Source organism: Carassius carassius, chromosome 43 (genome assembly GCF_963082965.1).
Source record: "Carassius carassius chromosome 43, fCarCar2.1, whole genome shotgun sequence".
Lineage (NCBI taxonomy): Eukaryota > Metazoa > Chordata > Actinopteri > Cypriniformes > Cyprinidae > Carassius > Carassius carassius.
Genome location: NC_081797.1, coordinates 19,555,026 through 19,579,308, shown reverse-complemented (window position 1 = coordinate 19,579,308; position 24,283 = coordinate 19,555,026). Strand labels below are relative to the sequence as shown.

The 24,283-nt window shown below is 36.8% G+C and overlaps 2 protein-coding genes across 7 annotated transcripts in view; both read left to right on the top strand.

Moving 5' to 3' along the window:
* LOC132125013 (GTPase HRas-like) overlaps positions 1-7,495 on the top strand; it is a 28,843-nt gene extending 21,348 nt beyond the window's left edge. The window contains exons 4-6 of one of the 5 annotated variants that reach the window (XM_059536214.1): positions 4,066-4,225; positions 5,381-5,505; positions 7,049-7,495. In XM_059536214.1, coding sequence (XP_059392197.1) covers positions 4,066-4,225; positions 5,381-5,500 — 280 coding nt within the window. In that variant the 3' untranslated portion in view covers positions 5,501-5,505; positions 7,049-7,495. Of the gene's footprint in view, positions 1-4,065; positions 4,226-5,380; positions 5,697-7,048 lie in introns of those variants that run through there. The other 4 variants (XM_059536212.1, XM_059536216.1, XM_059536215.1 and 1 more) reach the window with 4 other exon arrangements.
* A 5,288-nt stretch (positions 7,496-12,783) lies between these two features.
* On the top strand, positions 12,784-23,483 carry LOC132125094 (tumor susceptibility gene 101 protein-like). Of its 2 annotated transcripts, XM_059536317.1 has the most exons (10): positions 12,784-13,129; positions 14,003-14,090; positions 14,159-14,224; positions 14,305-14,468; positions 14,563-14,689; positions 15,669-15,726; positions 15,868-15,962; positions 22,481-22,683; positions 22,785-23,024; positions 23,156-23,483. In XM_059536317.1, exons 1-10 carry the CDS (start codon positions 13,088-13,090, stop codon positions 23,243-23,245), a joined length of 1,173 nt encoding a protein of 390 aa, XP_059392300.1. In that variant the 5' UTR covers positions 12,784-13,087; the 3' UTR covers positions 23,246-23,483. The 2 variants fall into 2 exon arrangements, with proteins under 2 accessions (XP_059392300.1, XP_059392299.1); XM_059536316.1 differs by lacking the exons at positions 15,669-15,726; positions 15,868-15,962.
* The last annotated feature ends 800 nt before the right edge of the window (positions 23,484-24,283 follow it).

Below are 24,283 nucleotides of genomic sequence, written 5' to 3'. Positions count from 1 at the left end.
CCCTCCTGAATCGCTTCAGGACAAACTTCAGGTGACACAGTTAACTCAGGAAAGGCTACCTGTACAGGCTCACTCTCTAAAGAATGATTGACAAACTGAATGAGAGGAGGAAGAGCAGCTTTTAGACCAGAAATCAACTGCTCCATTACCCTCACAGACCTCAGTTCAACTTGACCAGCAATTTCTTCTACTGATCTCCATTCATTTGCGGCTGGGTTAATCAAATGCCCCACTTTAGTGAGTCCTTTTTCCATGCACATCTTTACTATATAATTAGACATGCAGATATTTCCTAAAAAAATTATTAAAAAATAAGGGTTCGTCTAGGCCATAATGATCATTTTCAGACCTAGACAACTTAAACACATTCCAGGCATTTAAAACAGAGGCATAAAAATTAACACCAGATGTAACTTTTTGGTTAAAGGATGACATCAAAAACAACCGTTTATCAAGCTCTACCCCAGACAGAGATCTTAACAAGGCTAGCCCGAAAGACACCCACGGAGTAAATTCCATAGAATAAAGCAGTCTCTGTGCAGATTTTAGTCTCATGGCTCTCACTTTGGCTGACAGTTCAATCAGTCCTTGCCCTCCTTCGTTTACAGGCAAGTATACAATTCCAGAAGGCAACCAATGGAAGCCATCCCAAAAGAAATCAACAAAAACCTTTTGTAGTCTTTGCAAAAGATCCTTTGGGGGATTAATAACAGTCAGACGGTGCCATAGCATAGATGCTGCAATATTATTTACAACAAGGACCCACCCTCTATAAGACACTTGAGGGAGAGTCCATCTCCATGTCTTCAGATGACCAGCCACCTTTTCATATAAGCCTTCCCAGTTTTCTCCATATATTGTTCTGTTCCAAGAAAACCCCTAGCACTTTAAACCCCTCTGAACTCCAAGAGCAGTGCTGGGGGAGCTTTGGAAAGCCTTCAACCTCCCATTGGCCTAATAAGAAGGAAGTACTTTTGGCCCAGTTGATCCGGGCTGAGGAAGCTTCTTGATAGATCTTAAGAGCTGCTTCTAAGTTGTGAACATCATCATCTGATCTTATAATTACAGTGACATCATCTGCGTAAGCACTGAGTTTAGTGGTAACAATCTCCGAGGAGGAAAGCTCCACTATAGAAATCCCACGAAGTTGTTGTCTCAGTACCATTAGCAAAGGTTCAATGACAATAGCATATAAAATGCCTGACATACTACATCCTTGCCGTATGCCTCTGCTTACCACAAAAGGTCTTGTGAGCGAGCTATTAATTTTTAAAAGACTATATATATCGGTAGACAACAATTTAACATAGGAAACAAATGAGGATCCAAATCCAAAGGCTTCGAAATACTGGAAAAGAAACCCATGATCCACTCGGTCGAAGGCTTTTTCCTGGTCCAAAGATAAAAATCCTACGTTCAACTTATTCTCTTTTGCAAATGAAATCAAGTCGCGATGTAAAAACAGATTATCAAACATAGTTAGTTTCGAAATGCAATATGACTGATCTGGATGAATAATCGTTGATGTGTAGAGCTTCAATCTGTTGGTTAATGCTTTGGACAGTATCATATGGCGCTTTTCCATTACCAGTACCAGCTCGACTCGACTCGACTCGGCTCGCTTTTCGCTCCGTTTTCCATTGCAGATAGTACCTCCACAATAGTACCTGGTTGTCATAGCGACGCTGCAGGAAACTGCCGTGACGTAATCTTCTATGCGACACACACCCGCAATTTTTATGTCCGCAAGATCACCCTTCTTGGGTATCAATGTAATCACTGCTCTCCGCAAACTCACAGGTAGGGTACCTCTCTCAAGGCATTCTAAAAAAAAACTGAGAACAGGTCATCGCCAATGACTGGCCAAAACTTCCTATAAAATTCAGTAGTTAAACCATCCAGGCCAGGGGCCTTGCCTGAAGACAAATCTTTAATCACCGTAGTCAATTCGTCCATTCGCAATGGTTTATCAAGCGAACGCTTATCATTTCTTGTCAACTGAGGTAAATCCTGAAGCAGTTTTTCTGATATTTCTTCATCACAGGGTTCTGCTGTATAAAGATGTTCATAAAAAAATAGCGCATGAGTAGCTCTTTCATGTTCATCGATTGTTTCACCCCCTTCTGGAAGTTTCAAGCGACTTAAGGTTTTTCTGTTGACAACTTTCTTCTCTAAATTAAAAAAGAATGATGTTGGAGCGTCCATGCAGTTAAAACGTGTAAACCTTGCGCGAATTAGTGTCTCTTTGGCTCTCTCTTCTTGTAAGTTCTGAAGAAGTGTTTTCCTTATTTCTAAATCAGCAGCAGTACTCCCATCATGCTCTTCCATTTTCAACTGCAAAATTTCTTGTTCAAGTTGTCTCATTTTGTTTTCGAGAGCAGACTTGTTACGTGCAGAATACTTCAAGCAAAAAAGTTTCACTTGTACTTTACTTATATCCCACCACTGACTGTGAGACTTATACTGGGATTTTCTCTCTCTCAACATCTCCCAGAACAGTGTAAAAGAGTGCACAAAGTTGTGATCTTGCAACAGCCTATGCAACAACTCTTTGCATTCGGCCTGGAATGAGATCAAAAACACTTACATTTTGTTCTTTAAATTCAACCGCAAGAAGGAGAGCAACTCCTGCACTATTACTAGAACCATGACTTAGGATGGTCTGCCCCTTCCACTCACTCTGCCACTGGACTTGAGTGTTTACATCCGTGTGAGTTTCTTGTAAAAACACAACACTACTATTCTTCAAAGTAATATAATCAAAAAGAGATGTTCTTTTCACAGCATCACGGCATCCATTTATATTTAAAGAGCCAAAACACAACGGTGCCATGGTGCTATAAGTAAAAAAGATCAATACAAAACAAAAATAAATTAATTCTAATGTTACTGTAATACTCATTTTTTACTACGTGAATGCAGGGAACTTCTCACATTACACAGAATTTTCTTAAGACGATATCTTTTTGGTTTATCAAATTCATCAAATGAAGCTTTTCTCATTACTGTTGTGCCAGATGCCAAAAACAATTTAAGATCAGGAAAAAAAAGTCTCAATCTTAGGCTTGCGAAGGCCTTTAGTCCAATCCAAAAAATCGTTAATTTGTTTAAGTGAGTAAAGTTTTAACCTACTCTCCTCACCAGTAGTCTGCATCTGTAAACTAGCACCAGTCTCATTATTCTCATCCACAATACTCTCTGAATCCTCATAATCATTATCAGATTCCTCAGTTTGTGGATAAACACTTATATCTTGAGAGCTTTCTTCTTCTATTGGCTCCTCAATATTTTCTGTGATCTTGGGAAGCTGTGTTTGCTTTATCTCACTATGAGAATTGCAATCATTATCTGTCTGTACCCCACTAGGGCCCGGTACTGACTGTGAAACTTTCAAGAGCTTTCAAGGACATGAAAGGAGAAAGCAAAAAGAGGATGACTGGATTACATCAATCTGGTTGTTGTTTGTGTGTAATGGGGTCTAGATAATGTATTTTTAACAAGTACAGGTCTACATGGGGAATAGTAGTGCACTGTTTAATACCAGATGCAGATGGCAGTCCATAATCAGTTTGCATTATACACACAACATCAGTCGAAAGTATGTGATGGATACGATTTTCAAATGTTAAAAAAGCTCCAATAATAAGCAGCAATCAGTAAATCAGAGTGATTTCTGAAGGATCATGTGACACTGGAGACTGGAGGAATGATGCTTTAAATATTTGAGCTCTTTAAAGCCGGATGGATTCTGATTGGCTGTCATTGTCTGGAAAAAACCCCCAACCTTTTAATGTGATTTTAATGGTATCTCTCACCTGTTTCATTATCTTTATAGTTTTTGTGTGGATTCCCCTTTCCTCAAAGAGCGATTCTTTAAAACATTTAACAGTTTTATAGAAAGGTCATTTACTAGAGCAGTTGAACTTGAACAGCACTTGGTTGCAGTTAATTTGGGGTTTCCTGCTCTACAAAGGACACAGATCGTATGATGATGATTGTTGAATGAAGTCAAGTTTCTGCAGGTGTAGTTTACGATGTCTGGTTGTGTTCGACCGTGGCTCTCAGGGAGCAGATCAAGCGGGTGAAGGACTCGGATGACGTGCCCATGGTGCTGGTGGGTAACAAGTGTGACCTCCCGACCCGGACGGTGGACACACGGCAAGCACAGGAGCTCGCCCGCAGCTACGGGATCCCCTTCATCGAGACCTCAGCCAAAACACGACAGGTGACTCTATGAAAGAATAATACATCTAATTTTATTTATCTAATTACTTGCAGCAAAACTAATGAGACGGTGTCTAGTTTCAACATTTCCTAAAGTATAGTCATCTGAGTAAACTGTGTCCAAATGAATTGACCCACCTACAGTACACTGTTTCTGACTAGTTTTTATTTTTACATTTGCTTTTTTTGTATGTTTTTTTTTATTGTTTAGGTTTTTTTAGCATTTCTTTGTTTTGTTTTAAGCTTTGTGATGTGTTTGTTTGCTTTTTGTGTTTGTTTTTGTGTTTTTTGTTTTTTAGCATTGCTTTTTGTTTTGAGCTTTTAAACAAAATTAGTTAGCTTTTTTTGTTCCTTTTTCTCTAATCTTTTTTTTTAGCATTGTTTTTTTTAGTTTTAAGCTTTGTGATGCGTTTGTACGCTTTTTGGTTTTTGTGCTTTGTTTTGTGTTTTTAGTTTTGTTTTGCTTTTTGATGTGTACAAGGTCTAGAAAGATTTCACCCCAAAAATAAAAACACTCTCATGATTTACTTTTAGAAGTAATTCAGACGGGAAGGTTTTCGGTTAATTTTCCTTTTTGGCAAAAATGTTAGTTCAAGTGTTTACAGGCCAATTCATGCATACATTGTTTTGGCATTAAAATGAGTTGCCTCTATTATTATTATAATTATTATTAAATACTCTACTCCTTTCTTTTTTTTTTACAGCACAGTAGTGAATAAAGCATAACATACACCCCCCCCCCCCCCCCCAAAAAAAAAAAGAAGTAATTTTATTAGTTTGCATGCATGTGAACCAATGATAAAACTAAATGTTTAGATTTTTCTTTGTATATGATACACTTTTCCCCCAAAATGTCCTATTAATTCCCATAAATTCTGGGTAAGTTTCAAACATTCTCCAGACGAAGTTCCTATGGAAATTTACCGAAAGTTGTCGGGCCCTTTGCAACCCTAGCTGTAATTCTCCTCTTGGCCACCTACACACACACACACACACACACACACACAGAAGGGTGTTTTGTATAACACTGCAGGGAATGACTCACTGCCGCTTGCTGTTTTGCAGTTGTGTGCACAGAAGTGTTACTCTGACCTTGATCTGGTCTGGTCAGGCACTGATTGCTTGGTGTTTCTCCCGGTGTGTGGTGTGTGTGCAGGGTGTGGAGGATGCGTTTTACACGCTGGTGCGAGAGATCCGTCAGCACAAGATGAGGAAGCTGAACCCGCCGGACGAGAGCGGACAGGACTGCATGAGCTGCCGCTGCGTCGTGTCGTGATACAGGTGCCAGACACATGAAGGACATAACACACTGGAACCAGTCAAAACAAACCACACATCAACAACAACCACCACAGAATTGCTGAGAAATGCCTCTTGAAAGGCCAGCACTTTTGAGAGAGAAATATTACATTTATGTATTTATTAGTGGTGTTTGTTTGCTAAAGCAAGCATCAATGTTGCTATTACTGTCACTTTCTTAGTAAAAAACATATTTTATTAATGTACATAATGGGATTCAGAAACACGCCATTCAAAAGTCCAATTATTTAAAATGTTTTTAAAGTCTCTTCTGCTCACCACAGCTACATTTATTTGATCACCAATACAGTGAAAACTGAAATATTATTTTAATTTAAAAAAGGCAGTTTTCTACATGAATCTGTGTTAAAAACTAATTTATTCCTGGGATGCAAAGCTGGATTTCCCGCCTCATTGCTGATCTGATTTGTTTTCTAGAAACATTTCTGCTGATTATTTGACAAAAAGAAAACAAAAGAACACCATTTATTTATAAACAAAGATGTAACATTATAAATGTCTGTACAGTAACTTTTGATTAATTTAACGCACCCTTGCTGAAGAACTTGATACTTTTATTTAAAAAAATGTATAAAACAAATTTACTCACCAGGAACATTTTAAAATTAGTGTAATTCACATTTTTAAATCTATGTAATTTTTTTCTATAGTAATGATGTTATTTATGTGTTTACTTATTTAAAATTAATTATTCTTAACAAGAATAATAATATTTATTATTATTGTTAATATCATTGTGTAGTCATTTAAAACAAAACTGGTTTTACTTCTATTTTGTCTTCAGCTGATAACATGACTGTGTAATAAAAACATAATTAAAAGTCATACATTAATTCAACACCATTGTCATATTAAAACAAACAGAAGAAAACGTTTAGCAAAAATATTGTGAAATATGAATTTAATATCATTTAAATATAAATATAATATTTAATAATTAAAATAATTATTTTTGGCATACCATATTTAATATTTACAGTTTATTTATATAAATAAAAACATTATTTACATAGAGACTTTTATGACAGTTAAAAAAAATCGGGTTTTTATTTCTGTAATGTATGCATATTATTATTATTATAACATTTTAAAGTTTGTACATTTATAATTGTGTTTGTTGTACTGACTTTAATTTATGATCAAAAAAATACATACAGATAAAAAAATATAATTAACAATTTACAATTCAGTAAATTATAAACATATATATATAAATAATTTTCATGACCAACACAAATTGAGTTTTTATTAGTGTAATATATGCACATTATTGAATTTTGAAAGTTTATACATTATAATTGTATTTGTTGTACTGTACTGGCTTTAATTTATAAAAAAAAAATAGAGAGATTTTGGTAGACTTCAATAAATAATTCTGTAAAAATGTAAACAGTCAGACACATTATGGTATTTTTTGTCTTTACGTTAATGAGAATTAGCAGCAAAATGACAAATTTTATTGGTACTAGAAAAGCAGAACGTAATTTTTCTGTTGATTTTGCAGTGAAATATGACGCATATCTTCACCTTCCCGTTTTGTGTTACTCAGCTGACGGCGTGTCGGGAGAAGTTTACCCATGGTCCCGTGCGGTAGACTGGACCAGAGAGGGAGGTAACGAACATTAGCGACGGGACGGTGTCCCCGTCTGCCTGATGAACAGCACTAATGACTGAGCCGTTCTCCTCTTGATTGGTGACCCCAGTCTGCTAGCGCTGGGCTCCTCCGAGGATTTCTGCTCAATTATTGTTCTTGAAGTCTCAACACTGGCCTGAAGCGGACTCTGCTCGTCACATGACACACACCTTCCTCAGCTCTGACTGGACACTAGTGACCTCATCCCACGACCCCCGTCCCGCCGCAGCCGCACCTCACCAGAAACACACACATATATACATACACATATATGTGTTCACGTCTGTAGAAATAATCAGGAGGAGTGTTTTAACAGTGTGCTGTTACGAACGAGCGTTTCCATTCGACTATTAAACAGGCTGACTGAATCTTCCTAAATAAAAAACTCTCGAGTTGTGTGGAGAAACTGGTGTTTGTTTTCAAATGGTCTGCGGAAATCTCATGATATTGAAAAGATCTAACAGTTACCTCAATACACAGTACACACACACACACATATATATATTATGTGAACGAAAACATTTATTTTGGATGGGATTAATCACTTGACAGCACTAACAGAAACATAAGTGAGGAGATAATATCAGCGCCATGTCACTGTTTACTGGATGGTTCATGTCTTATTTAATAATTAAAAAACTGCTTGCACAAAATCTTTACTTTTACACTTTTTCTGAAAGCTGAGAGTCAAACGGCAGAAGCACACACCAAATCTGCAAAACCCTACACTAATTCTCGGACTTTGACTCAGTTTTCAGTCATAAAACACTTTTTGCGAAACGCAACGTAATTCTTTATGTAACACAAAAATCTAAGAGGAATTAATATTATGGCAAAAGTGTTTGCAAATTTTTTTTTTTTTATTTGTACGTTTAAAACATTGTACATTTAAGCAGTTAAATAAAACTGTAATAATATGGGCATTGAAATATTACTGTGAGAAGCTTTTTCTTTTCTTTTTTTTCTTTTTTTTTTTTTTTTTGAGTCTCTTCCGCTCACCAAGGCTGCATTTATTTGATCAAAAAATACTTTAAAATTGTAAAATATTATTACAATTTAAAAGAACCCTTTTCTATGTGAATGTATCATAAAATGTAATTTATTTCTGTGATCAAAGCTGTATTTTCACCATCATTACTCCAGTCTTCAAGAGTCACATGGTCTTCAGAAATCATCAAATAAGTGCAGCTTTGGTGACCAGAAGAAACTTATTTAAAAAACATTATAAATCTTAGTGATCCCTTTGACCTTGTGTGTTTCGCTGTATATGTGTGTGTGTGTGTGTATTAATTACATCACTGATCACTAATAACAGTACAATATGAGCTCCTCACTCACTGCTGATGGACGTTAATGCACCTTGAGCTTTGGTCACTAGTGAACTTCTTACATTTACGCTTTCGTCTCTGCAACGGACAGACAATAAAATGCTAGTATTTATGTTAAAATTATTATTTTTTCCTGTAATAGCTACTTTTAGCTGTACAAAACAGCTGGTTTTGCTGGATAATATTGCAAATTGGTGCGTCTTACCATATTATTTTAATGATATTTACCATTTACTGCACTTTCTTCTCAATCTCTTCTCGTTATTTCCTACAGCTGCTAATGAAGCAGAAGTCTCACATATTCACATATCCCGTTGTTTTGAAAAATAAGGTGGATAAAGGTCTGATAACATTTCCAAATTTCAAATTAAAAAAATTGTCATTTAGAGCATTTTTTTTTCCTGCAGAAAATCACAGTTTTAAAAGAAATGTAATGTTTTCATTTTGTTGACTGATTTCTTAACTCTTCTGAAGTTACCATAGTGTTGTTTTGTCTAAAAATGAATAAACGTCTGAAAACATGGCATCTTTTTGTGCAAATATTATATTTTACACAAACGCATAACTATGAATCCTGCAGAGAAACTGATCATTTTCAAGCGGTCTGTGAATTTTTATAGCTATATGCAGTTATATAGTTGGTATTCTGATCATATGTTTTTTCCAAGCACATTTTACCAATTCCAAAACACACCGATCTAAATAACTGCTCTTGATTTTGACATATATTTGTCCATGAAGGATTATTTATCAGGAAGCCTTATATTCAGGTGTGCATTATTTTTGGCACCCAAAATAAACGTTTTTGTTTACATAATATATGTGTGTGTGTGTGTGCTGTCTATATTTATTATGAATAAATATACACACAGACATGTATACATTTAAGAAAAAATATGTTACGTTTATATATAAATATGTTAATAAATGTTTTTATATATGATACAATTTATATGGATGTAAATAAATACATATTAATATTTTCAAAATATTTGCTGTTTGTGTGTGTATTTATATATACATAATAAATAAACAGTACACATACGTATATCATGTAAACAAAAACTTATTTTGGATGCGATTAATCGTGATTAATAGTTCGAAGGCACTAATATATAGATATATATAGGATATTACAATTAGTCATCAAAACATATTCATGTTATACACAAATAACAATATTCTGGTTTTAAATAATAATACAATATTTTTATAAAAACATAATTAAATACTATAACATATACACACACACACATATATATATATATATTAGGGGTGTAACGTTCACAAAATTCACGGTTCGGTTCGGTTCGATACAATACACTGGTGTCACGGTTCGGTACGGTTCGGTACGTTTTAGATACAGCAAAAAGAAAAAATTGGCAGATAAATTTCCTTGATTTTTAAAAAAAAAATAATTTATTAAAACTAACAAAGTATGTTTTTTGTTTTTTTACCTTGAACAATGATGGAGCTATTCTTTACCAATCTTCTATGGTGTTTTCTTAGCAGCATACTTTATAAAACAAAAACAGCTCCTTATAAAAAAAATTAAAATGTTATATTATTGTAGTAGTTATGAACAAATACAAAGATGTAACTTTTTATATGGAACTCTATAACTCTTTATATTGAGTGTGTTTTTACTCAATTGGTCCTCTATAGGGCTTATGTTTTTTGAAACATAGCAGGAATTACGGTCTGTCTGAAATGGGCTCGTGAATGAATATTGTAACGGGGCTCAATTACATTAAGCATGTTCTTAAAACCTACGTTTTCCACTACAGAGTAAGGCGCTCGCTCACTCAGTACGCGCTGAAGGCTCGTTGCAGAATGGCTAAGGCGTTTAACAGACCAGAAATAGAAGATCCTCCAATAACCAACAGGTCTGGTGTTTGGGTGCACTTTGGATTCCCTGTAAGCTATAATGGTGATGATAGAATGAATGGTAAATAGTAAGGTCTCATATCCGCGGCTATAATGTAAATGTAGCCTACCAATCGCCGTGGTGATGTCTTTTGCCCTGTTTGAATCCGTTGGAAATGTCTGTCTAAATGCTGCGGGGATAGTTTGTTTTGTGTATGTTTCTCCTTTTTTTCACACACTAAGGTGATGTCGGCGTAAATGAGTAGACATGTTTCAAGTATTCCCGCTGGTGTTTTTTTTTTTTGTATTCCCGCTGGTGTACCCTAGATGCGACATATCGTTGTTTTCTTTATCCACCACTCTCTTGCCATCACCATTATAGCTTACAGGGAATCCAAAGTGCACCCAAACACCATTTTGCAACGAGCCTTCAGCGTGAGCGTGAGAGTGAGCATGTATTACTGAGTGAGCGAGCGCCTGACTGAGTAGCCTAACATAAACATATAAGTTGGTGTTTTTTTCTTCTTCGGGGGTGTCAGGGGCGTTGCCTGTTACGTCGTTTAGGTTATTGGGCTACCTTGTTGAACGCATATCATTATATTTCAAATTTTTTTTTATTTTCCAAATATAATTAATTAGTCCAACGAACCGGTCGGTCCATAATGCGTACCGCGTATCGAACCGAAAGCCTCGTACCGAACGGTTCAATACGAATACGCGTATCGTTACACCCCTAATATATATATATATATATATATATATATATATATATATATATATATATACATACATATATATATAAACACACACTTTTACATTGACAATAAACATTGGCAATACATTGACTTAATTTGAATTTGAAGTAATTAATAAATCACTTCACAGAAACTTCCTGATAAATATTACCTGTAAATCACATTTGAGTACTGTTTGATCGGGAAGTCAGGAAGAAGGAGGCCGGAACCGGACGGACATTTAAATAAAACTTTAATAATAAAATACAGCCTACACAAAACAGCACGACAGCCCCTCACAGACGACCGAAACACAAAATAAACTCCAGGCCTGGTCCTCTCGTCCGTCACTGTCGTCGCTCCGGCTTTATATCCCTCCATCTCCTCCGTGGGACTCGAGACCGGTGAGTGGATCAGGTGTCAATCATTTCCAATCACTCCACCGACCTCGCTCCGTTCCCACGGCTCTCGGCCCCGCCCCACTCGTCACACACCCCCATCACCCCTCGCAGGCCGGGGGTACCCATGAGACTGCACTCTACCCACCCCCCACCCCCCGACGTACCTGGGGTATGGACAGACAGACGAGGAGAGAGAAAAGGAGACGGAAGGATGAGGAGAGACAGACACAAGCGATGGGAGAGAGGTGAAAACAAACAAACAAACAACAATTGTTCCGGTTCCCAGACACACCTCCATCAGCACTGGACGGCCCTCGGTGAACTGCACAACAATCCTCTATTGCCCGGTGGATGGCGAATGGCACGGTGGATTGTGTTCACCCACAATGTTTTCTGGAAGTATTCCTGAACCCATGTTGTGATTTCCATTACAGTAGCATTCCTGTATGTGATGCAGTGCCGTCTAAGGGCCTGAAGATCACGGGCATCCAGTATGGTTTTCTGGCCTTTACCCTTACACACAGAGATTGTTCCAGATTCTCTTAATCTTTGGGTGATATTATGCACTGTAGATGATGATAACTTCAAACTCTTTGCAATTTTTATCTGAGAAACTCCTTTCTGATATTGCTCCACTATTTTTCGCTGCAGTATTGGGGGAATTGGTGATCCTCTGCCCATCTTGACTTCTGAGAGACACTATCACTCTGAGAGGCTCTTTTTATACCCAATCATGTTGCCAATTGACCTAATAAATTGCAAATTGGTCCTCCAGCTATTCCTCATATGTACATTTAACTTTTCCGGCCTCTTATTGCTACCTGTCCCAACTGTTTTGGAATGTGTAGCATGAAAATGAGCCAATATTTGGCATGACATTTCAAAATGTCTCATTCTCAACATTTTTTTGTTTATGAGATTTTTCAATTATTCCATTCCTTTTGTACTCACAATTTGTACAGTGTCCCAACTATTTTGGAATCGGGTTTGTAAATATGCAGATATAAACAGTGGTAAACAAAGATCCCACAGCAGATAAATAACAGTCACGTCATATTCACTCACATTTTATGAAGTTTTATATATATATATATATATATATATATATATATATATATATATATATATATATATATGTGTGTATGTGTGTGTGTGTGTGTGTGTGTGTGTGTGTGTGTGTGTGTGTGTGTGTGCATTAAAACATATTTCTGTATTCATTAAATTGCTAAGTGTTGGTGTTGGGATCTTCACTTTTATTTTGAAGATCCCAACACACTCCCACCGGAAGTGAAACTGTGGTGACGCTCGCATCGTTCGTCTTGTTTATCTTTCTCGAGATGAATGCTATTCGACTTGACCTATATTTATTGAATTCTCATTAAGCAGCTATTAATTGGACTTTGTTAATGAGTGATCACGGTGCCTGGAGTGTGTTTGTGTCAGGCAGCAAGAGTTAATTCGGTGTAAGGGTCGGTCGGAGTGTTTTGGCGTGTGCTCACACACACACTCGTATATTATTTCACACATTAACTTTTATTTCTCTAGAATTTAGAGTCTTTATTTATATTTGTGTCATAAATCATGGCTGTTGTAAACGAAGGAGCTCTTAAAAAGATGCTGAAGGTCGGTATCGTGTATTTTGGTGCTTATTCTTTCATTTGAATAACGTTAGTTACTTCCATCGAGTGTAATGGACATTTGATATTAGTGTCAGATGAAAATAATCTCATAAATACTGTATTATTATGTTTATATACGGAGATATTTGACATAGGATTTCATATGTTTTGAAGTCAAAATAGTTATGTTAATGCTTTATAATAACGCTTAACCGATCATTTTTGGATGTAACTTACATTTAAATAATTTTACATGGCATCTTGATGTAATATATTTTCATACAATTGTGATGAAGACAAAAGGGAAGAGAGTATAAATAAGAATTTTAGAATATTAAGAATATTATTTACATAAAGAAAATAGTTTTTAGCTCTGAAAAATACAATGCTGTTTTAGTATTACTTGTATTCTGTATTATTATATTAATTAATATTTTGAATTAGCTTTATATATATATATATATATATTTAATAATATCACAATAATAAATTAATAATAAAAACATTTTATTTATAGCTTTTATTTGTATATTTTCAGTTTTCGTTGTAGTTTTTGTTTAAATTGTGGTTGTTTTGTTGCATACTTTTGTCATATGGAAATGTTTATTTATTTATTTTTATTATTTTATAATAACTTTAATAACATAAGCAAACTTATATATAAACACACACACACACACACACACACATATATAATATATATATATATATATATAACATATTCTTATCAAATGCACATTTAAATAATTTGATATATCGTGTTGATTCAATATATTATACTTTATAATGGAAACAATATTTATTTTATTTTATTTAAAAAAAATTTGTGGGTTATTTATATAAGTGTCTAATTATTATCTTTTTATATATATTCCAGCAATACAAATACAGAGATCTCACTGTGCGTGAGATAACAAACGTCATCTCTCAGTACAAAGACCTCAAACCTGGCATGGACGCGTACGGTAAGATCCTCATCAAACGTCTCTGTGTTCCTCTGTGTTTCTGTGAATAACTGATGTCTCCTTCACAGTGTTTAATGACGGATCCTCCAGAGACCTGATGAGCCTCACAGGAACGGTTCCAGTGGGTTATAGAGGTGGGTTAGAGAACTGTTTATAGTGTTGGAGATAAAGGAGGCATTATACCGTTCAACCATGCATGCTTTTCCTGTTTCAGGGAATGTGTACAATATTCCCGTGTGCCTGTGGCTGCTGGATACGTATCCCTACAACCCTCCCATATGTTTTGTGAAGCCCACCAGTGCGATGATGATCAAGACCGGCAAACACATCGACGCCAATGGCAAGATCTACCTGCCCTACCTGCACGAGTGGAAACATGTACGATTTCCTTCTGATATCAAGGTCTTTCCTGATGTCTCGTAGGATAATAAGGTCATGTGTTCTGCTCTTGTCTTTGCTCCTGACCCGTCAGCCTCAGTCGGATCTGTATGGGCTCATCCAGGTCATGATCGTGGTGTTTGGTGAGGAGCCGCCCGTGTTCTCCAGACCCACCACACAACCTCCCTACCAGGCCTTTCAAGCAGCCGGACCCCCGAACCGTGAGCACCGCTTCATCACAATACAACCGACAAGAACTACCCGTCAGACACGCACAGCTTACAATAAGAAGTTATAGTGTTTTAATAAAGAAAATGAAGCTTGCTTTTAGCATCAAGATTGTTTTGCAGAATTTCTGGAGCACAAAAGCAGTCTGAAGTCGCTGGGGGATATTTGTAGCAATAGCCAAAAAAAACATTGTATGGGTCAAAATTATTCATTTTTATTTTTGCCAAAAATCATTAGGATGTTAAGAGAAAATCATGTTCCATGAAGATATTCTGTAAATTTCCTACCGTAAATATATCAAAACTACATTTTTGATCAGTAATATGCATCGCTAAGAACTTCATTTGGACAACTGTAAAGATGATTTTCTCAGTATTTTGATTTTTTTGCACCCTCAGATTCCAGATTTTCAAATAGTTGTATCTCAGACAAATATTGTCCGATCCTAACAAACTTATTTATTCAGCTTTCAGATGACGTATAAAGCTAAATTTAGAAAAAAATACCCTTATGATTGGTTTTGTGGTCCAGGGTCACATTTCTGTTATTGTAATGATACATTATAAAGTACATTTGTAACACAATTGTATGTGTACGTCAGGGTTACTTTTGTTTTACTTCTATAATATCATAGTATTTATTTATATTTATTTATAACAACTGTTATATGTGGTATTATATGTACTGTCAGTGCAAAAATCTTAATACTAAAATTTTTTTTTTTTCCTTTTTTATTTTTAATTTAATTGTCAAACATAGAAACTTTAATCTTCTACTGAGGATGTTGTCCACATATTTTGGGCACTGAAAATGTTGACTTTTCTGTGACTTAATTGTCATCTCAGATTGCTCATACAGTATATTAAATAAGGTTTTTGTTTTCAAAGTAATGTCTGTTTTAAACAGCAGATGCCTCCCTGCTCCAGCAGTTCATTAAGTAGTGCTTGTTTTGTGTCCTGCTCCTCCCTCCAGAGTCCTATATGCCAGGAATGCCAGCAGTATCTCCCTACGGGCCAAACCCAAACCCCTGGTAATGAGTGCTTCAGTCTGACCAAAGATCACATTTCATAAACCTGTTAAAGTCTTTTAACAAAACACTTTGTATAAATAACCTGTGTTGTAATAACAGAGCGTGATTAATTGGTTATGTAATGATTTGTGTCTGCTTCAGTGGTTATCCTGGTTACCCTTACCCAGGAGGCAATGGGTATCCTGCCACAGGCGGTCCAGCGCATTACACTTCCCAGACTCCCGCCACTGCTGTGGGTGAGTTTGGATGTTTGCCTTTGGCTCAGTTTTATAGTTGCACTACATCTTATACAATTGTACTGAAAATCGCAGTAATCCTGCAATAAGCAATCCCTAGATATTCAAAGGACAAGTACTGACCAAATGACACTTGCATGCATTGATAGACATCTTTAGATAGATAGAGATAAATATAGCAGCTACACCTTCACCTCCACCTCTCCTAACAGATCTGCAGACACTCATGAATGTAAAGTTAGGAGGGGCTGTTTCCAGGGGTGTGATTCTTCCGGAAAAATCCGGAAATCCGGCTTTTCTGACCTTAAAATGATGCTCTCGTAAATCAAGCAAAAAAAAAAAAGTGCGGGGGGTCGGGGTGTAGGTGGTTGAGATGGGTCGGGTATTGGTAAACATAATGATCGCTCACCGCTGTCAACGTTTTTTGTGCCTTTGAATCATGTCGTCATGTCACTCCGCAAGTAGTCCAATAATTTGTCACGATTGAAGTTCACAGTGTACGCGCACCGTTCTGAATGCCACACACTCAACCATCTACTCATGTGAACAGCTTCAGTTGACTGACGAAGACCGTCAACACGGGTGATTCATGTAAGCAAATCCAATATATTGTCTTTCATTTTTATATGCAGGTCTAGTAAAATTTAACCAATCAATTGATCACTTTTGTCATGATTCCATAACATTAATGTTAAACGATTCTGGGCTAACTTAGCAAAGTAACGCCATGTTGGTTATTGCTTACTTCTAGCTAGAAAGTTTAGCAGTTTCTACAAGGCTCGAAATTGCCAAAATTTTTGTCGCATATGCTCCTGAAATTTAATCTGTGCAACCTAAAAATGTATTTGGGAGTAACGTTATATGCGTGGAGCATATGAACATATCTGTCCACTAATGACTCGTCTGATTTGCGAACTAATGACTCCTTTGAACCGATTCACTTTAATGAATGCTTACATCTGATCTGGGTCGAGTTTCCCGATAACAATGTATCTTAGCTCTGAAGAGCGCTCTCAACGTGCAAGGTTATAATGCGTGCTGAAATATAACCTATGGAATCGTATTATGAACATTCAACCTAATAATCGTCTTCTGTTGTGAATTAGCAATCCTAGAAGTCTATAATAAAGCACTGACAAAATGGCTGAACAAAAACACAACAAAAGATACCTTTCAAAAATATAGAGGCAAATAAAGATGTTATTTTTAATAGATGTAAAGGACACCATTGAAATAAGGAAAAACCAAACATCTGGGAGGACAAGAAATGCCCAATAAATAGCTAGTTTTCATGCACGTCAGCAGCAAGTTATTGACAGATTTTTTGGATTTCATCCCTATTTTGCTAAGTCTTTGAAGCATATTTCCCACATTACTCCTTTTATGATTTTTTTTGTTCAATCATTTAATTTAGATGTGTATTTACATTTTTCTTCCCTTTTAATTATTTAATTTATAAATTAATTTAAACAAAAAACAAGTACAATATTTTTTATTAATTTATTATTATACTATATAAATTATGTCACTGTGTGCGTGTGGTGTGGAGGGGTAAGTGCACCGTATAGTTTCCTGCTTTTTTGTCCTATGTCGATCACACCTATGTGTTTCATTGAGGACTGAGCACTGCAGCTGTTTTCTAGCCACATTTCATTTAGAAACATAAAATCCAGGTTGTTCGTGGTTGTCATTGATCCGAAATTATACATTTTTTTGTGAGGGAATGTTAAAAATTGCTTATTTAATGGCATTACTTTTTGTCTCTACAGCAATCTTAATTTGATGCATTATAATATTAGTAACGTTCATTCTGAATCTGAATTGATCTGAAGTGGAAACACTGAATCAGAGCTGAACTGAAATGGTAGCATTCAGTTTGAATCTGAATTAGCAACATTCAGTCTGAACCAGAGGACATCTTAATTTGTAGAATTTAATCTGAATTTATATTAGCAACATTCAATCTGAATCTGAGTTGAAAGTAAATTGAAATGGTAGCATTCAGTTTTAATCTGAATTTATTTGAACTGGTCACATTGAATCTGAATCTGTTAATGTGAATTTGTATTATTTGGCAATAGATACAGACACGTGATGTGAATTTAGCCCGTGGGGGAAAACATTGCCTTGGCGCCAATTGAAATACACGGGACAATCACGCCGAAGAGTTGCTTTGTCGTTTTCTGTACCTTCAATAAACTAACAAATTATGAATTGAAGTTCTACATCCTTCCTAATAAACATACAGAGCCGGAAAGGATGACAAAATGGCTACAAGCAATAAGTTGTGAGGATGATCAAGGGAAGTTGTGGAATCCCAAGACTAAGCATGTGTGTGTGTGCAGTCGGCATTCATCACAGGCAGGCTATATTAACATTGTGTTCATTATTAACGTTATCAAAACTGTGTAAGGTTGTTTCAGAAAGTGGCATGCATATATAATTAGCCTTATCATTCTACCTGAAGCTAAACTATGTAACGTTAGCCTAGTGTCGAACATAAACCCACTTAAAAAAGCGTGTGGACACGTAACAACTTGGTTTTGTATCAGAACTTTTACACTTTCATTCATAAATTCACCCCGTCTGTGTTTGCGAAACGATTGAATCGCGGAATCCAGTCAAAAATAGAACTTGCTGTATAAAGCAGAACGGAATTTGGCTATTTTTGAATGAATACATCTACATTAGGGCTGTAAAATGAATCAAATATCGATATGGACTAGTGTATATGAATATTAAAGTTAAAAAAGACTACAATTATTCTACGTGTCTCTGGGAATGAGTGCTCAATATGTGCATTTTTGTAATTCAGATACACACGATGTTCGCAGTGTTTTCCCCCACGCCGACTCCGCCCTCGCCACGCCCCCAACTATGACTAGATGCCGACTGTATCTATGGCAGCTCTGAATCAGTTGAACTGAAATGGTAGAATAGAATTCAGTTTGAATCTGAATTAGGGCTGTCAACGAATATTCTAAATTCGAATAGTTTAGTATAGTTTAAAAAAAACGAATTTCGAAGCTGAAAATTTATATTCGAATAAAAAAAAAAAGTGGAAAAAAAACGCCCGCGGTAGTAGAGGCGTGGCTGTCTGCTTTGCGAGTGGGCGCGCTAGCGAGCCTGAGGGTTCGGGGACAGGTCACAGGAGTCGCACTGTCAGGCACAGCATCACTGCTGAAAGTTGACGCGTCTTCATGGAAGATGCCAGCAAGTGCAGAGCCCAACTCGATCGCAGCAGAGAAAATGAGGTAAAATGGTTGACCCGCGAGATAAAGTTGTATGCAAGCTATTTAAGATACAGTTAGCATACCATTCCACTAGTAACATGAGGTCACATCTCAAAAATGTGCACCCAAATGAGCATGGCATAATGTGTGGAACTCCAGCTAAACAGTCACGTCTTGACACTTAACGTTACTTTGCATCGCCCGCCACAAGCTCTTTGTCTGCAACACGACAAGAGGCCATAACGGATAAAATAATTTAGTTCATTTGTAAGGACATGAGACCGATCAGTGTCGTGGATGGGGCAGGCTTCGGGGAGTTCTGTCAAGCAATGGAACCGAGGAGCATTCGATGTCAGTTCTATATGCTGTAAAACTTCAATTAATATTAATGATATTTGTTTCAATCACTGAATAAAGCCTGCTATATTTGGGACAACAGTCGCGACCTTAAATTGCTTGCACAAAACTCTTGATCATCACTCAAAATGTGTTTGTTCATTTAAACCGTTATGCGCAGAGAACATGAGGGTGAGAGAGCGTGAGGTCTGCAGTCTTGGACATTAGTTGATTTCCTTGTTTTTGTGTAGGTAATACATTGTCAAATATGTTTAAACTTAAATAGACTATCTATACAAGTAGTTATGTCTCTTTGTATTATTTTGTCCTGTTATTGATGTAATGCGCGTCATTTACAACATGCGCAACCAGATGTTCGAATAGTTCGAATATTCGTGTTTTTTTTTTGAGGGAATATTCGAACGTCATTTTTGAGCCATTTTGACAGCCCTAATCTGAATTCAATTGAATTAGCAACGTTCATTCTGCATCTGTGTTAATGAAAGTGAAAAGAAAGTGACGTGACATACAGCCAAGTATGGTGACCCATACTCAGAATTTGTGCTCTGCATTTGACCCATCCAAAGTGCACACACACACAGAGCAGTGAACACACACACACACACCTTGAGCACACACCTGGAGCAGTGGGCACCCATTTATGCTGCGGCACCCGGGGAGCAGTTGGGGGTTTGATGCTTTGCTCAAGGGCACCTAAGTCATGTTATTGAAGGTGGAGAGAGCACTGTACATGCACTCCCCCCACCTACAATTCCTGCCGGCCCGAGACTCGAACTCACAACCCTTCGATTGCGAGTCCGACTCTCTAACCATTAGACCACGACTTCCCCCTTAATCTGAATTAACAAACATCATGTCTGAACATACAATACTGAAGCATTCAGTTTGACTCTGAATTAATTAGAATTGGTAGCCTTTACTCTGAATTGGCATCTTTTGTTATGAATATGAGTTAATTTGGATTAACATTATTTTCTCTGAATTGGAGTTAATCTGAATTGGTAACACATACAAAATGCTTATACTATATTCAGTTATTCTTTAACTACACTTTCACTCAGTTGTCAAGAGTGTATCGCAGTCTTGAGAGTCTAGGTCTAATTTAAGAAAGCATATTGGTCAAGACACGACGTGTTAATGTCAGACTCATAAAAGCTCACTCTGCAACACACTTCACCTTTCATATTTACTCTACCCATCTGTCTCTGCTCTGTCGTGACCCTGACCTCTGGTCTTCAGCCTGGCTGGATGCCTGCTTTACAGTGGCCTCGTGGCCTGCTCTGAAAGGTTGGGTCTGTAACTAGATTCTGAGCTGCTAAAGGTCAGAGGACTCCATCCAGTTCATCCCGTTTGACAGAGAGGGTGCTGGGTATATATTTAGAGTGGAAGGAGAGGGAAGAGGATCTCAGTCCTCAGTGAACTTTCATCTTTAGGTTTGAACCATGACATTAACTACAGTGCTATGCAGAACTTGTGAGTCTGTAATCACTCCGAGTGTTTCAGCCAAGGTATATTATGTGAAAAATAATGTGTTTTTTAAAAACGAAGCATTAACACACGTTAGACTGCACCCTATAAACACTATCAAGCCTAGAAAAAGAAACAGTGAACCACCGCTTACACGAATGTGCGTGTTTATTTGAGCACTTCCATCAGGAAACACGCAGCCTGCAAAACACTAAAATAAATATCAAAGAAATAATACCATTAAACAGAAAGCAGCTGAAATGAGAAAGTTGCATATTAAATAAATATTAAACAAATTTCAATCACAAGATGCATAGGACTGATAACAGTTAGTAAGTAAACATAAATGCCTTAAGCCTACCTTGGATTTTCTATAAAGATTTTTAAAAAATTGATGGAAAAACTAACATGTTGATATTATCCGGTGTTACGATGTTTCCAGCTGCTGGAAACTGATGCAAGAGGGTATCTTGCATCAGTAAGTATGTCTCCATCCACCTATTTTATGCACATTTTGAAATATTGCATAGAAAAAGATGTGCATAAATTCTAAAATTAAGCATAAAAACCTTGTCTGCACAATTGAGTAGGATAAACATTTTATCCAATAAGACAAAATGTTCATAAACTAAGATGGAAACACATTTACAGAATAAATTCGCATCAAATGCACACATCAAAAAAGTAATCTGATTTTTTGACGATGGGATGGAGAAAAAAACTTGACTAACCAGCAGACTGAACTCGTTACACAGCATCTGACATGTTGTTTTGGTCTTTCTAAAATACCCAAGCAAAGTCTGTCATCTAAGTATTTCTGTATAATTGTCTTATAAGACAACGTTTCCAAACAGCAATCATCCACCTCCGAAAGCAATGATCAGTTGCCTCCTCTCGCAAATAGCGCATTAAGTCCTTGTCTGCACACGCTCTCTTTGGAATCACGGTCTACATCGCCACATTTTTTGTTAGCATCTCTCATTTCTCGCGGTCTATTTTGTATTTGGCCAGTTTGGAGAAAGCTTCACCAACACCTGCCTGACAAGCCGGGCGTTTGCAATCAGGGGAACTTGAAGACACTTGTACAAACATGGATGAGTGCCATTAATGGAGGCAACTCTCGTAGTCTTATAGATGGGTCCAGATCAGCGATATAGTATTTGGTTTTCCCAAGAAGGTCCATCGCTCAACACCAAATGAATTTGCTGAATGCAGAATAAACTGGAATTTGCCATGCTCAAACTAAAGGAAAGCTGCGTATGGTATTTCAAGTAATTTGAGATATTTTAAATAAAACAATTTACAGCTAAATGGTAAATGCTATAACGGAGAACTCTGTGCAGAATTTGAATGCTTCTCACTGGATCTCGCAGCGCTTTGCTGTATCAGCATCGCTTTTCATTGACCATTTTGCTTTTAATTCCCCAAAACACTGGCAATAAATTTGTCTTCTACTTCCAGGTCCGAGTCGTGATGGTACCATCGGTGAGGACACCATCCGAGCATCGCTGATCTCGGCCGTGAGCGATAAACTGCGCTGGAGAATGAAAGAGGAGATGGACAGAGCACAAGCCGAGCTGGATGCCCTGAAGAGAACTGAAGAAGACCTGAAGAAAGGACACCAGAAGCTGGAAGACATGGTGTCCCGTCTGGACCAGGAAGTGGTACGAACATTTGCCATTGCTCTATAGCTTGTTCTTTGTTGAGATCACACTGTTTTTGAAAAACGATGCAATGGTTAGATGTGTTTTTGTGCCAATCGTAGTCTGAGGTGGACAGAAACATTGAGCTTCTCAAGAAGAAGGACGAGGAACTGAGCGAAGCTCTGGAGAAGATGGAGAACCAGTCGGAAAACAATGACATTGACGACGTGATCATCCCAACAGCCCCGCTCTACAAACAGATCCTGAACCTGTACGCAGAGGAAAACGCCATAGAGGACACCATCTTTTACCTAGGAGAAGCCCTTCGGAGAGGAGTCATCGACCTGGAGGTCTTCCTCAAGGTCTGTTCGCCCCCCTAGATCTCTCTTTTCAGAGTACAATGCAAGCTTTGGCACAAACTTGCCATTTATTCTACTGTTCTTAGTAATGTTATGTTTGACATCCCTGTTTGTCTCATTTGTTTTGTCTTTAGCATGTGCGTCTGCTGTCCCGAAAACAGTTCCAGCTGCGAGCGCTCATGCAGAAAGCACGAAAGACGGCCGGACTCAGTGACCTTTACTGACCCTGCGCTCAGACTCTGATCTAGTCGCTCTGTGGTATGTCATTGGGAGTTCAGCTGTTTATGATCTTTTACTTCTGTGAGAGTTTTAGCATCTGTACCTGACTTGATATGGAAATTTAAAATCGGTACGATATTTAAACGCTAAAAGGTAAAAACTAGCATTAGAGATAAATAAGACATCATAGACTTTGTTCCTTCTTTCATTTGAGCATCTCGTGTTAAACTGGCAGGCGTCTGGGTCTTTGGCTTTAGATTCTACTGTTTTAAAACATACAGCGTGATAACTTCCTGTCTGCAGGAAGTGTTTGAGGAAATTGCTCTCAAATGTGGATAGCATCTCCTGTTTTCATTCAGGCATTGTAACAAAGCCTTGTCATACTTCATGACTGTGTGAATCTCACAGGAATATTCGCCTCAGAATAAATAAAATATATATTTTCTGCAGAAAAAATTTAGGACTGTTAAGATTTTTTACATTGTGTAAAATATTAAGAACGTTTAAGTAAATATTTGGTACAGAAATAGTTACATTTACTCCCAAAATTTCTCATTAAAGTAATAGGGAAAAAAAGTCAGTACTGTAAAACCAGCATTAATTAAATTTAATAAAACAAAGCGGATATTTGAAATATATTTTATAAATGTATTTTTCCCTTACAATGAAAATTTGCGAGGAAATTTGCTTTATTACAATGCAAAAAATATTTTTTTTTATGCAAGTTTTCTTTTATTAGCAAAATATTACTAATTACTTTCCTTGGATTTTGGGGTGAAATATGTAATTTCTTGATAGTTTCTGCGAGATTCACCTAATTTATGAAAAACAGTGACGATTTATGGTTCCATAGTTCAATTTTATGGCTTTTATTTTGCTGAATTTATTATTTATCTCATTGCAATTGGGAACTATTGCTGTTCCAGATTTTTTGGTATATTGTTACAACTGTATTTCTTTGTGCTCTACACAAAGTTTGGTCTGTGACTAGGGATGGGACGGTATGAAAATTTAATATCACGATTATAGTGACTAAAATTATC